Source organism: Phyllobates terribilis, unplaced genomic scaffold (assembly GCF_046119375.1).
Source record: "Phyllobates terribilis strain yellow unplaced genomic scaffold, ASM4611937v1 Scaffold_1__5_contigs__length_1240528914, whole genome shotgun sequence".
NCBI lineage: Eukaryota > Metazoa > Chordata > Amphibia > Anura > Dendrobatidae > Phyllobates > Phyllobates terribilis.
In genome coordinates, this window is record NW_027362761.1 from 1,058,337,173 (window position 1) to 1,058,350,625 (window position 13,453).

Below are 13,453 nucleotides of genomic sequence, written 5' to 3' on the forward strand. Positions count from 1 at the left end.
AAGATGGCGGTATATTATCGTACCTATAGCGGTGCATGGTATGGTATGGATGGTGTATATAAACATGCAGACAAGATGGCGGTATATTATTATACCTATAGCGGTGCATAGTATGGATGGTGTATATAAACATGCAGACAAGATGGCGGTATATTATCGTACCTATAGCGGTGCATGGTATGGTATGGATGGTGTATATAAACATGCAGACAAGATGGCGGTATATTATCGTACCTATAGCGGTGCATGGTATGGTATGGATGGTGTATATAAACATGCAGACAAGATGGCGGTATATTATCGTACCTATAGCGGTGCATGGTATGGATGGTGTATATAAACATGCAGACAACATGGCGGTATATTATCGTACCTATAGCGGTGCATGGTATGGTATGGATGGTGTATATAAACAAGCAGAGAAGATGGCGGTATATTATCGTACCTATAGCGGTGCATAGTATTGTATGGATGGTGTATATAAACATGCAGAGAAGATGGCGGTATATTATCGTACCTATAGCGGTGCATGGTATGGTATGGATGGTGTATATAAACATGCAGAGAAGATGGCGGTATATTATCGTACCTATAGCGGTGCATGGTATGGTATGGATGGTGTATATAAACATGCAGACAAGATGGCGGTATATTATCGTACCTATAGCGGTGCATGGTATGGTATGGATGGTGTATATAAACATGCAGACAAGATGGCGGTATATTATCGTACCTATAGCGGTGCATAGTATGGTATGGATGGTGTATATAAACATGCAGACAAGATGGCGGTATATTATTATACCTATAGCGGTGCATAGTATGGATGGTGTATATAAACATGCAGACAAGATGGCGGTATATTATCGTACCTATAGCGGTGCATGGTATGGTATGGATGGTGTATATAAACATGCAGAGAAGATGGCGGTATATTATCGTACCTATAGCGGTGCATAGTATGGATGGTGTATATGAACATGCAGACAACATGGCGGTATATTATCGTACCTATAGCGGTGCATGGTATGGATGGTGTATATGAACATGCAGACAACATGGCGGTATATTATCGTACCTATAGCGGTGCATAGTATGGATGGTGTATATGAACATGCAGAGAACATGGCGGTATATTATCGTACCTATAGCGGTGCATGGTATGGATGGTGTATATGAACATGCAGACAACATGGCGGTATATTATCGTACCTATAGCGGTGCATAGTATGGATGGTGTATATGAACATGCAGACAACATGGCGGTATATTATCGTACCTATAGCGGTGCATAGTATGGATGGTGTATATGTACATGCAGACAACATGGCGGTATATTATCGTACCTATAGTGGTGCATAGCATGGATGGTGTATATAAACATGCAGACAACATGGCGGTATATTATCGTACCTATAGCGGTGCATGGTACTGGCTGTGCAGGGATATGGACTGTTGCAGCTTCTCTTCTTTCGCTCTTCTACTGTGGCAGCACTGAGAGATAGGAGACAAATCGTCAGTGATGTGAATGGCTTCTAGAGACATAAGTGAAACATGACAGGACTCGGCTCTGCACAGATGCACAATATTATCTAGAGAGCAATTACAATGCCATCTTGGGCCATGTAGCCAGTGTCAGTCACTATCTTTGTCTTTCCTCCGCTTCTTCGTGCTGTCGTTGTATAGGTGCACTGTAGGTGCATCAGTGACTGCCAGTCATACTGAGATAACACAGGAGGACATACAATACAAGCGGGGTGTATCCAGCACCAGATCGGAAGAAAATCATTGTAAAAACAACGATTTATTGAAAAGTTTTTAAAACTGACGCACTTCAAACTCTGCGCTCTTAATCCTAGTATGGCGTAGTTCTCCAGCGCTAGGTCGTGGTTAAATAATGAAGGTATAGGATATGATGTAGACAGATCATTAGTTCTCTGAACTGAATATATAGACATTTGTTTCTCCAATCAATTATTTATTTCGTTAATATCCATTAAATCAGTTCCACCATGCATGCCATCTGGTTCTGTGATCTTTAATGTGAGGAGCCATGAAGCCTCTATGTTTTCTACTACGTGATCCATCGCCTCCTCTCTTGGGTGGAGGAACTTTCTCAGCCGCATTAACCCCGAGGCTTCGGACATCACCATTGTGCTGATGTGGAGAGGCACCGGATACCTCATACCTTCATTATTTCCCCCCCACCTAGCGCTGGAGAGCTAGAACATACTAGGAGAACACATGGTGTGAAGCGCGGCAGTCGTGCATGCCGCGGAGAAATGCTTTTTTTATTAGATGAATTCTTTGTAACATTTTTTTCAATAAATGGTTTTTACAATGATTTTCTTCGGCCCTGGTGCTGGGTGCACCCCTCTTGTAGCCATTTTGCCCTGCTGGAGGGAGCATGCACAATCAGCAGGGGAGCTGGATTAACCTCTTCTTTCCTCTCTAGGAGGACATACAATGTGGAGTCCATGGCTTCCCGCTCATCGGTACAAGCCGTGTCCGCTGCTCCACCAGATCCAGACCGCAGGTAACATTCGCTCTATGGATCCAAGGCTGACCAGCCCAGATACTGAATCATTAATGGCAGCAATTCCCTGTATACAGACATATCTTAGGGAACTGCTATTCATGCAATTCCCCAGTATAAGGCGCACCACTATTAAACCAATACCACAGCACTTACTGTTCTCTTTTCCATGAACAGAGTTAAAAAATCATCTATTTCTGTTTTTCCCTCAAGGAAATTTTCGGCAAAATTGTCAGCCTCCTCTTCAGCTTGGTGGGCAGCGACTTTTAACCTGGCCTGTAGTGCGCTGAGACTGCAGCTCTGCGAGGAGGGAAGGAGCAGGACGTTACACCTCATCCCATATGGCACAGGGAGTCACCTATTTTACTAGCGGCAGTAGGTTTCCCCAGCAAATGGGGCTCATTTACAGATCGTCCATTGCAGCCAATCATAATGCAGCTTTCATTCCTCAAACTGTTCCTAAAAAATGAAAGCCAAGCTCTGGTTGGCTGCTGTGAAAGCATCTGGTCATGTACCATTCGCATGCTATAACCTCACAGTACTAATCATCAGGATTAAATACAAGTCTGGACAATTGGACCTATCTCTGTCTAGTAGAAAAGATCAGCTGATATAAAAATGTGTATTATATGGAAAACTGGGCGAGATGATGCTGAAAACATTGTATAGGACTATAGTGGCGATCTGGGAACATGTAGCGACTAGTCATGAGCGAGCGTGCTAGTTTAACCCTTTAAACGAGCACACTCGGGTACTCGCTGAGTAGTTTTGTCGTGTTCAGCATTTCCGTTGCAGCCGGGGCGGCTGCATGTATCGCGGCTGTTACACAGCTGTGACACATGCAGGGATTGCCTGTTTGTTAGCCAGTCTCTGCATGTGTCACAGCTGTGTAACAGCTGCGACACATGCAGCTGCTGCAACTGATATGCACAGCACGCCGAAACTACTTGGCGAGTACCCGAGCGTGCTTGTTTAAAGGGTTAAACGAGCACGCTCGCTCATCACTAGTAGCGACATCATACATATACTAATATTTTAATATTCAGCCAATTCTTGCATGGCCCCCTTACAGTGCACACCGTCCATATCCCCCCCGCACTGTAAACCTTTCAGAACGTTCCCTTTGTTCTACTGAACAATAATGTCATTTGTGGCTTCAGCGGCTTTCTGCAGATTAGAAGTCCAGTTTCCACAGGACACATAAAGGGCTTTTATTACCCTTTAACTTATCAAAGAGATCTACTGACAGCACAGTTCTGCAATTAAAGGGAATGTGTCATCAGAAAATTACCAGGACTTTATGTTAAAGGTAACCTGTCAGCTCCCCCGAGATCACAAACCGTCACCATGTATTTATTTCTCACTTTATACCCGTCCTAACAAACCCCTTTTAGTGGCTTTCTGATTTCTGCATTTGGCGAAAATCGATTTTATAATTGTGGTAGCAATTTGCTAATTAGAGGGTGACTAGTGGTGGGGCGCGTTGCAATGCCCCCACAAATATTCACCTACTTATTATCACGGCCGCAGTTATAAAAATGTTAGAAATCAGTAAGCCACTATTAATGGGCTCTTTACACAGGGTACAAAAAGATCAATAAATACATGGTGGCGCTTCGGGAGGCATGAGAAAGCTGACAGCTTCTCTTTACATGTTATTTTTAACTACTGAGTTTTTTTCCAATTTTCCATAACACAATCTAGATAAAAAAAAAATGCAAACTGGCCATTAATCCTAATACTAGACTCAAACTTCTTATTCTGTTCACAAGGCTTTGCATCAGTCTCATGATCATCACAGACAGGATAATAATGAAAGGTAACAATCAATATACAATAGAATCCACCATTCACAAGAGGTGATATCACTGTCCCGCAGGCGCCATCTTCTCTAGCCCCGTATCCGCCACATTACCTCGCTCAGCTCATGCTGTCTTTGCATCTTCTTTTCAAACGTGGTTTTCATTTGAGTCAGAAGCTCATACTGGAAGAGAAGAAAAACACAAGGAAATGAGGATGAATTCACGCGGGCCGCATTTGCTGCAGCTTTTACGGCCAGATCAGAGCAGGTTTATAAGGTAAGTGGATGAGACTTTACAAATCTCATCCGCAAACTGTAAAGATTGCCCATATAGAAAAATGAGAATGCCAAAGATGTTCCAAATCCCGGCATGTCATTGTGGGGTGAAAATACAGCAGATTATCAATGTGAATTTCACCAACTTCAATATAGCAAGGGTGAGATCGTCAGAATTCCTTAGCACAATCCACAAATGAACCAAACCTACCGTAAAGACTGCGCCTGCCATGTCAGCCCCATCCACAGTGGCTTACCTTATCTAATAATGCTTGTCGCTTTGACTCCAGAATTGGCTCAATTTGAAGATTCTTTTCTGGATTAAAAAAATAAAAAAAAATTCTATATTAATGTACACATACAGAGGATGAAATAAGTATTGAACATGTCACCAATTGTCTAAGTAAATATATTACTAAAGGTGCTATTGACATGAAATTCTCACCAGATGTCGGTAACAACCCATCCAGTCCACACAGGCAAAGAAATCAAATCATAGATGTCCATGAATTATGTGTAATAATGAGAAATGACACAGGAAAAAGGTACTGAACACATGAAGAGAGAGAGAGGCAAAAAGCCATGGAAAGTCATGACACCAGCTGAAATCTATCAGTAATTAGAAACCCATCCTGCCACTTAGTGAAAAATAATATTGGGTGGTTCAACTGATGGCCTATAAAAAGGTGTCTCGTTAGCAAGATGCCACACAAGAAGCATCTCATGATGGGTAAAACCAGTGAGCGGTCTCAAGACCTCCGCAACCTAATTGTTGCAAAACATACTGACGGTATTGGTTACAGAAGAATTTCTAAATTACTGAAGGCTCCAGTGAGCACTGCTGGGGCCATAATCCAGAAATGTAAAGAACATAATTTCATAATAAACCGGCCACGACCAGGTGCTCCCCGCAAGATTTCAAACAGAGGAGTGAAATTAATTATCAAAAGAGTTGTCCATGACCAAGGACCACCTGTGGAGAGTTACAGAAAGACCAGGAATCAGCAATTGTTTCAAAGAAAACTATAAGTGATGCACTCAACCTCCATGGTCTGTATGCACGCTTAGCATGCAAGACTCCATTGCTGAACAAAAAGCATGTTGACGCGTGTTTAACGTTTGCTCAACAATATTTAGACAAGCCTGTGAAATACTGGGAGAATATAGTCTGGTCAGATTCGACCAAATTTGAACTCTTTGGATGTCATAATACACACCATGTTTGGAGGCCAAAAGACACTGCATATCACCCCCAAAACACCATACTAACAGTGAAGTTTGGAGGTGGGAACATCATGGTGTTGGGCTGTTTTTCAGCATACGGCAATCTTCATATTAATGAAGGAAGGAGGAATGGATAAATGTACGAGACATTCTTGATAAAAATCGGCTGCAATCTACCAGGATGATGATGAAACAAGGGTGGACATTTCAGCAAGACAATGATCCCAAACACACAGCCAAGGAAACACTCAATTGTTTTCAGAGAGAGATAATTAAAGCTGCTAAAATGGCCCACCCAATCACCTGACCTGAATCCAGCAGAATATTTATAGAAGGAACTGAAGCTCAGAGTTCATAGAAGGAGCCCAAGGGATCTTCAGGATTTGTAGCGTGTTTGTGTGGAAGAATGGGACAAAATCACACCTGAGCAATGCATGCGACTAGTTTCTCCATACAGGATGAATCTTGAAGCTGTCATCACCAACAAAGGCTTGTGTACGAAGTATTAAATACATTTCAGTAAGCATAGTCAATACTTTTTCCCCGTGTAATTTCTCATTATTACACATAACTTAATTTATGGACATCTATTGTTTGATTTCTTTGCCTATGTGGATTGGATGGTCTGTTACTGATATCTGGGGAGAATTTCATGCCTATAGCACCTTTAGTAACATAGTTACTTAGAAAATTGGTGAAGTGTGAGTATTTCACCCGCTGTGTATATCCAGTGGGGAAAATAAGTATTTGATACACTGCCGATTTTGCAAGTTTTCCCACCTACAAAGAATGGAGAGGTCTGTATTTTTTTTTTATCGTAGGTACAGTGCCTACAAGTAGTATTCAACCCCCTGCAGATTTAGCTGGTTGACACATGCGGAATTAACTTGGCATTGTGACATTTGTACTGTAGATCAGCCTGGAAGTGGGAAATGCACTGCAGCAAATTTTGTTTTTGTTTTTTTTTTTGTTTTTTTTTAAAAACGTTAAAAGTTAATTCAGAGTGTCATTTATTATTCAACCCCTCAAACCACAAGAATTCTGTTTGGTCCCCCTAAAGTATTAAGAAGTAGTTCAGGCACCAAGAATAATGAGCTTCACATGTGTGGATTAAAGATCTCTTTTGCCAGCCTTTTCTGACTATTTAAGACCCTCCCCAAACTTGTGAACAGCACTCAGACATGGTCAACATGGGAAAGACAAAGGAGCATTCCAAGGCCATCAGAGACAAGATCGTGGAGGGTCACAAGGCTGGCAAGGGGTACAAAACCCTTTCCAAGGAGTTGGGCCTACCTGTCTCCACTGTTGGGAGCATCATCCGTAAGTGGAAGGCTTATGGCACTACTGTTAGCCTTCCACGGCCTGGACAGCCTTTGAAAGTGTCCTCCCGTGCCGAGGCCAGGCTTGTCCGAAGAGTCAAGGCTAACCCAAGGACAACAAGGAAGGAGCTCCGGGAAGATCTCATGGCAGTGGGGACATTGGTTTCAGTCAATACCATAAGTAACGTACTCCACCGCAATGGTCTCCGTTCCAGACGAGCCTGTATGGTACCTTTACTTTCAAAGCGTCATGTCAAGGCTCGTCTACAGTTTGCTCATGATCACTTGGAGGACTCTGAGACAGACTGGTTCAAGTTTCTATGGTCTGATGAGACCAAGATCGAGATCTTTGGTGCCAACCACACACGTGACGTTTGGAGACTGGATGGCACTGCATGCGACCCCAAGAATACTATCCCTACAGTCAAGCATGGTGGTGGCAGCATCATGCTGTGGGGCTGTTTCTCAGCCAAGGGGCCTGGCCATCTGGTCCGCATCCATGGGAAGATGGATAGCATGGCCTACCTGGAGATTTTGGCCAAGAACCTCCGCTCCTCCATCAAGGATCTTAAGATGGGTCGTAATTTCATCTTCCAACAAGACAACGACCCAAAGCACACAGCCAAGAAAACCAAGGCCTGGTTCAAGAGGGAAAAAGTCAAGGTGTTGGAGTGGCCTAGTCAGTCTCCTGACCTTAACCCAATTGAAAACTTGTGGAAGGAGCTCAAGAATAAAGTCCACATGAGACACCCAAAGAACCTAGATAACTTGGAGAAGATCTGCATGGAGGAGTGGGCCAAGATAACTCCACAGACCTGTGCCGGCCTGATCAGGTCTTATAAAAGACGATTATTAGCTGTAATTGCAAACAAGGGTTATTCCACAAAATATTAAACATAGGGGTTGTATAATAATTGACCCACACTTTTATGTTTAAAATTTAATAAAATTCAACTGAGCAACATAACTTTTTGGTTTGTAAGATTTATGCTTCTGTTCATAAAACCTACTCTCGTTTGCAGTTTGAAGGCTCTAACTTATTTGCATCTTATCAAACCAGCTAAATCTGCAGGGGGTTGAATACTACTTGTAGGCACTGTGAGAGACAGAAGAAGAATCCAGAAAATCACATTGTATGATTTTTAAATAATTAATTAGCATTTTATTGATTGAAATAAGTATGTGATACAATAGAAAAACAGAACGTAATATTTGGTACAGAAACCTTTGTTTGCAATTACAGAGGTCAGAAGTTTCCTGTAGTTCTTGACCAGGTTTGCACACACCGCAGCAGGGACTTTGGCCCACTCCTCCATACAGATCTTCTCCAGATCTTTCAGGTTTCGGGGCTGTTGCTGGGCAACATTGGAGTTTCAGCTCCCTCTAAAGATTTTCTACTGGGTTCAGGTCTGGAGACTGGTTAGACTACTCCAGGACCTTGAAATGCTTCTAACAGAGACACTCCTTAGTTTCCTTGGCTATGTGTTTCGGGTCATTGTCATGGTGGAAGACCCAGGCACGTCCCATCTTCAATGCTCTTACTGAGGGATAGAAGTTGTTGGACAAAATCTCGCGATACATGACCCCATCCATCCTCCCTTCAATATGGTGCAGTCATCCTGTCCCCTTTGCAGAAAAGCACCCCCAAAGTATGACATTTTCCCCACCATGCTTCACGGTTGGGACAGTGTTCTTGGGGCTGTATTCATCTTCCTTCTTTCTCACGGCGAGTGGAGTTGATACCAAAAAGTTCTATTTTGGTCTCATCTGACCACAAGACCTTCTCCCATGCCAGATGGTCATTGGCAAACTTGAAATGGGCCTGGACATGTCCCATGCCAGATGGTCATTGGCAAACTTGAAATGGGCCTGGACATGTGCTGTTGTTTGAGACTGTGGTCCCAGCTCTCTTCAGGTTATTGACCAGGTCTTCCTGTGTAGTGATGGGCTGATTCCTGACCTTTCTCAGAATCATGCTTACCCCACAAGGCGAGATCTTGCATGGAGCCTTACACCGAGGAGAATTGACAGTCATCTTGTGTTTCTTCCATTTTCTAATAATTGTGCCAACAGTTGTTGACTTCTCACCAAGCTCCTTGTCTACTGCCTTGTAGCCCATGCCAGCCTTGTGCAGGTCTACAATTTTGTCCCTGGTGTCCTTAGACAGCTCTTTGATCTAGGCCATGGTGGAGAGGTTGGAGTGTGATTGATTGAGCATGTGGACAGGTGTCTTTTATACAGGTTTATATGGTGCAATTAATAAAAGGTAATGAGTGCAGAGTAGGAGGGCTTCTTAAAGAAACACTAACAGGTCTGTAAGAGCCAGAATTCTTGCTGGTTGGTAGGAAATCAAATACTAATTCTATGCAATAAAATGCAATTTAATGATTTGAAAATCAAACAATGTGGTTTTCTGGTTTTTATTTTTAGATTCTGTATCTCACAGTTGAAGTGGATATACGATAAAAATTACAGACCCCTCCATTCTATGTAGGTGGGAAAACTTGCAAAATCGGCAGTGTATCAAATACTATTTTTACCACCATGTATATGTATGTGTGTGTATATACACTACCCACAAAAAGTTAGGAATATTTGGCTTTTGGGTGAAATTTCAGGATGAACCTAAAATGCCCTCTAACCTTTTCAGGTGAACTTAATGTGACCTTCTCTAAACTTTTGAATGCACATGTCCAACTGTTCAATGTTTCAGTACTTTTTGCACAACTTGCTGTTCTCTAACAAGGAGCTTAATGGCAAAATTCACATCAGGTGTTTGATCCATGTATCGCCCAATAAAATTTGGGGTTCAATTAGAATTGGTATTAAACAGCCCCTACTACTTGAATAACAACATTAATCCTGTCATTGTCCCTCTGCATTCACAACACAGGCCTAATTTCATCTTCATGGATCACAAGGCTCCAGCTCATTGAGGTTGCATCATTAGGGAATGGCTGCTGGAGACAGGGGAACCTCAAATGGAGTGGCCTGCATTTTCTCCAGACCTGAATCCCATAGAAAACCTATGGGATCAGCTGAGTCGCTGTGTAGAGGCTCGTAACTCTGTACCCCAGAACCTCAATGACCTGAGAACCGCCCTTTCCAGGGCTGTGGTGTCAGTAAGCCAAACTTCCGACTCCCGACTCTGACTCCACAGCCCTGGTCACTACTGAGCGTGTACATAAAGTGCAGCACAGATTCATCTCCACTAAAAGCCGAGATCCTTAGATCAGGAACAGAACAGACATTTATAGGACATTTCATAACTTTCACAAATTCTTATGGAAACATTTACAGCACATCCTGTATTGTACTGCTGTACCCAATTTATTATATATTTTAGGAGTCGGAGTGGGTCCATTTTATACCGACTCCACCAAAATAGACACCGACTCAGACTCCACAGCCCTGCACCCTCCAAGAAGAGTGGGATGCCATGCCTCAGCAGACAATAACTCCACTTGTGAACAGCAGGAGAATTCATTGTCGAGCTGTAATTGATGCTGCTCAAGGCCACATGACAAGTTATTGAGACATTGACATTTTTTGTTGGGGTATACCCACCACTGTTGTTGGCATTTGTTTCAATAAATGGTTTGAGATGAGGAAATCACCGTTACATGCTTCTACTTAAACGCCCTACTTGTATTATAATATATTACTGTAGAGGGAACTTTTTACATTTTCCATACATTTCACCAGAAAGCCACATATCCCTAACTTTTTGTGGTCAGTGTAGATATACAGGTGCTTCTCACAAAATTAGAATATCATCAAAAAGTTAATTTATTTCAGTTCTTCAATACAAAAATTGAAACTCATATATTATATAGAGTCATTACAAACAGAGTGATCTATTTCAAGTGTTTATTTCTGTTAATGTTGATGATTATGGCTTACAGGCAATGAAAACACAAAAGTCATTATCTCAGTAAATTAGAATATTTTACAACAGCTTAAAAAATGATTTTAAAATCCGAAATGTTGGGCTACTGAAATGTATGTTCAGTAAATGCCCTCAATACTTGGTCGGGGCTCCTTTTGCATCAATTACTGTATCAATGCGGCGTGGCATGGAGGCGATCAGCCTGTGGCACTGCTGAGGTATTATGGAAGCCCAGGTTGCTTTGATAGCAGCCTTCAGCTCGTCTGCATTGTTGGGTCTGGTGTCTCTCATCTTCCTCTTGACAATACCTCATAGATTCTCTATGAGGTTATGGTCAGGCGAGTTTGCTGGCCAATCAAGCACAGTGATACTGTTGTTATTAAACCAGGTATTGGTACTTTTGGCAGTGTGGACAGGTGCCAAGTCTTGCTGGAGAATGACATTTCCATCTCCTAAAAGCTTGTCGTCAGAGGGAAGCATGAAGTGCTCTAAAATTTCCTGGTAGACGGCTGCGCTGACTTTGGTCTTGATAAAACACAGTGGACCTACACCAGCAGATGACATGGCTCTCCAAGCCATCACTGATTGTGGAAACTTCACACTAGACCTCAAGCAGCTTGGATTATGTGCCTCTGCACTCTTCCTCCAGACTCTGGGACCTTGATTCCCAAATTAAAATTGGAACTTTGGGACCTTGTGGAGTGTGTCAATGACTGCCTTCTGGACATCTGTCAAGTCAGCAGTCTTCCCCATGACTGTGGAGCCTACTGAAACAGATTAAGGGGCCTTTTTAAACACGTAGGAAGCCTTTGCAGGTGTTTTTTTCTTAATTATTCTAATTTACTGAGACAATGACTGTTGTGTTTTCATTGGCTGTAAGTCATAATCATCAACATTAGCAGAAACAACCACATGAAATAGATCACTCTGCTTGTAATGACTCTATATAATATGAGTTTCACTTTTTGTATTGAAGAACTGAAATTAATTAACTTTTTGATGATATTCTAATTTTATGAGACGCAGACATTATATATATATATATATATACACACTGTGCTCCAAATTATTATGCAAATAATATTTTCTCAGATTTTCCCAAATTACCTATATGAATTGCAGTCATTGTAATTTTCCACTCAAATAACTATTAGAGTACAATTGAAAGGTTTTTGTACAAACTGCCTATGATAACAGTATATTTTTAAAAAAATAAAAAACTCAAACTGCACTCAAAATGCATGTTCCAAATTATTATGCACAGCAGAGTTTTCAACCTTTTCATTTTAATAAAGAACAAAAAAAATGGTAATTTTAGAAATTATAAGCATTAGCAGGTTATTACAAACTGAAATCAAACAGTTTTCAACTCAAAACTTTATTGTAGGTGATGTTACATTTGCACATAGGACCCCTTGTCCGAAAGGAGCTTCTGAACTCTCTCGTCCATTGAATTTGTCAGGTTTTGGATGGTTTCTGCTTCAATCGTTTTGCATGAGGACAGAATACCCTCCCAGAGCTGTTGCTTAGATGTGAACTGCCTCCCGCCATCATAGACACTCCTTTTGATGATGCTCCAGAGGTTCTCAATGGTGTTGAGGTCAGGGGAGCATGGGGGCCACACCATAAGTTTGTCCCCTTTTATGCCCATAGCAGCCAGAGATGCAGATGTGTTATGTGCAGCATGAGACGGGGCATTCTGAGAAAATATTATTTGCATAATAATTTGGAACACAGTGTATATATATATATATATATACATATACAGTACAGACCAAAAGTTTGGACACCCCTTCTCATTTAAAGATTTTTCTGTATTTTCATGACTTTGAAAATTGTTCATTCACACTGAAGGCATCAAACTATGAATTAACACATGTGGAATTATATACTTAACAAAAAAGTGTGAAACAACTGTGAAAATATGTCTTATATTCTAGGTTCTTCAAAGTATCCACCTTTTGCTTAGATGACTGCTTTGCACACTCTTGGCATTCTCTTGATGAGCTTCAAGAGGTAGTCACCGGAAATGGTCTTTCAACAATCTTGAAGGAGTTCCCAAAGATGCTTAGCACTTGTTGGCCCTTTTGCCTTCACTCTGTGGTCCAGCTCACCCCAAACCATCTCGATTGGGTTCAGGTCTGGTGACTGTGGAGGCCAGGTCATCTGGCGTAGCACCCCATCACTCGCCTTCTTGGTCAAATAGCCCTTACACAGCCTGGAGGTGTGTTTGGGGTCATTGTCCTGTTGAAAAATAAATGATGGTCCAACTAAACGCAAACCGGATGGAATAGCATGCCGCTGCAAGATGCTGTGATAGCCATGCTGGTTCAGTATGCCTTCAATTTTGAATAAATCCCCAACAGTGTCACCAGCAAAGCACCCCCACACCATCACACCTCCTCCTC

The 13,453-nt window shown here is 41.9% G+C and overlaps 1 protein-coding gene across 1 annotated transcript in view; it reads right to left on the reverse strand.

The window, feature by feature from the left end:
* VPS37A (VPS37A subunit of ESCRT-I) overlaps positions 1-13,453 on the reverse strand; it is a 117,703-nt gene that overhangs the window by 3,240 nt on the left and 101,010 nt on the right. Inside the window, exons 8-11 of the mRNA XM_073645406.1 lie at positions 4,871-4,929; positions 4,452-4,520; positions 2,693-2,836; positions 1,414-1,494 (exon numbers count right to left, since the gene is read on the reverse strand). Coding sequence (XP_073501507.1) covers positions 1,414-1,494; positions 2,693-2,836; positions 4,452-4,520; positions 4,871-4,929 — 353 coding nt within the window. The remainder of the gene's footprint in view (positions 1-1,413; positions 1,495-2,692; positions 2,837-4,451; positions 4,521-4,870; positions 4,930-13,453) is intronic.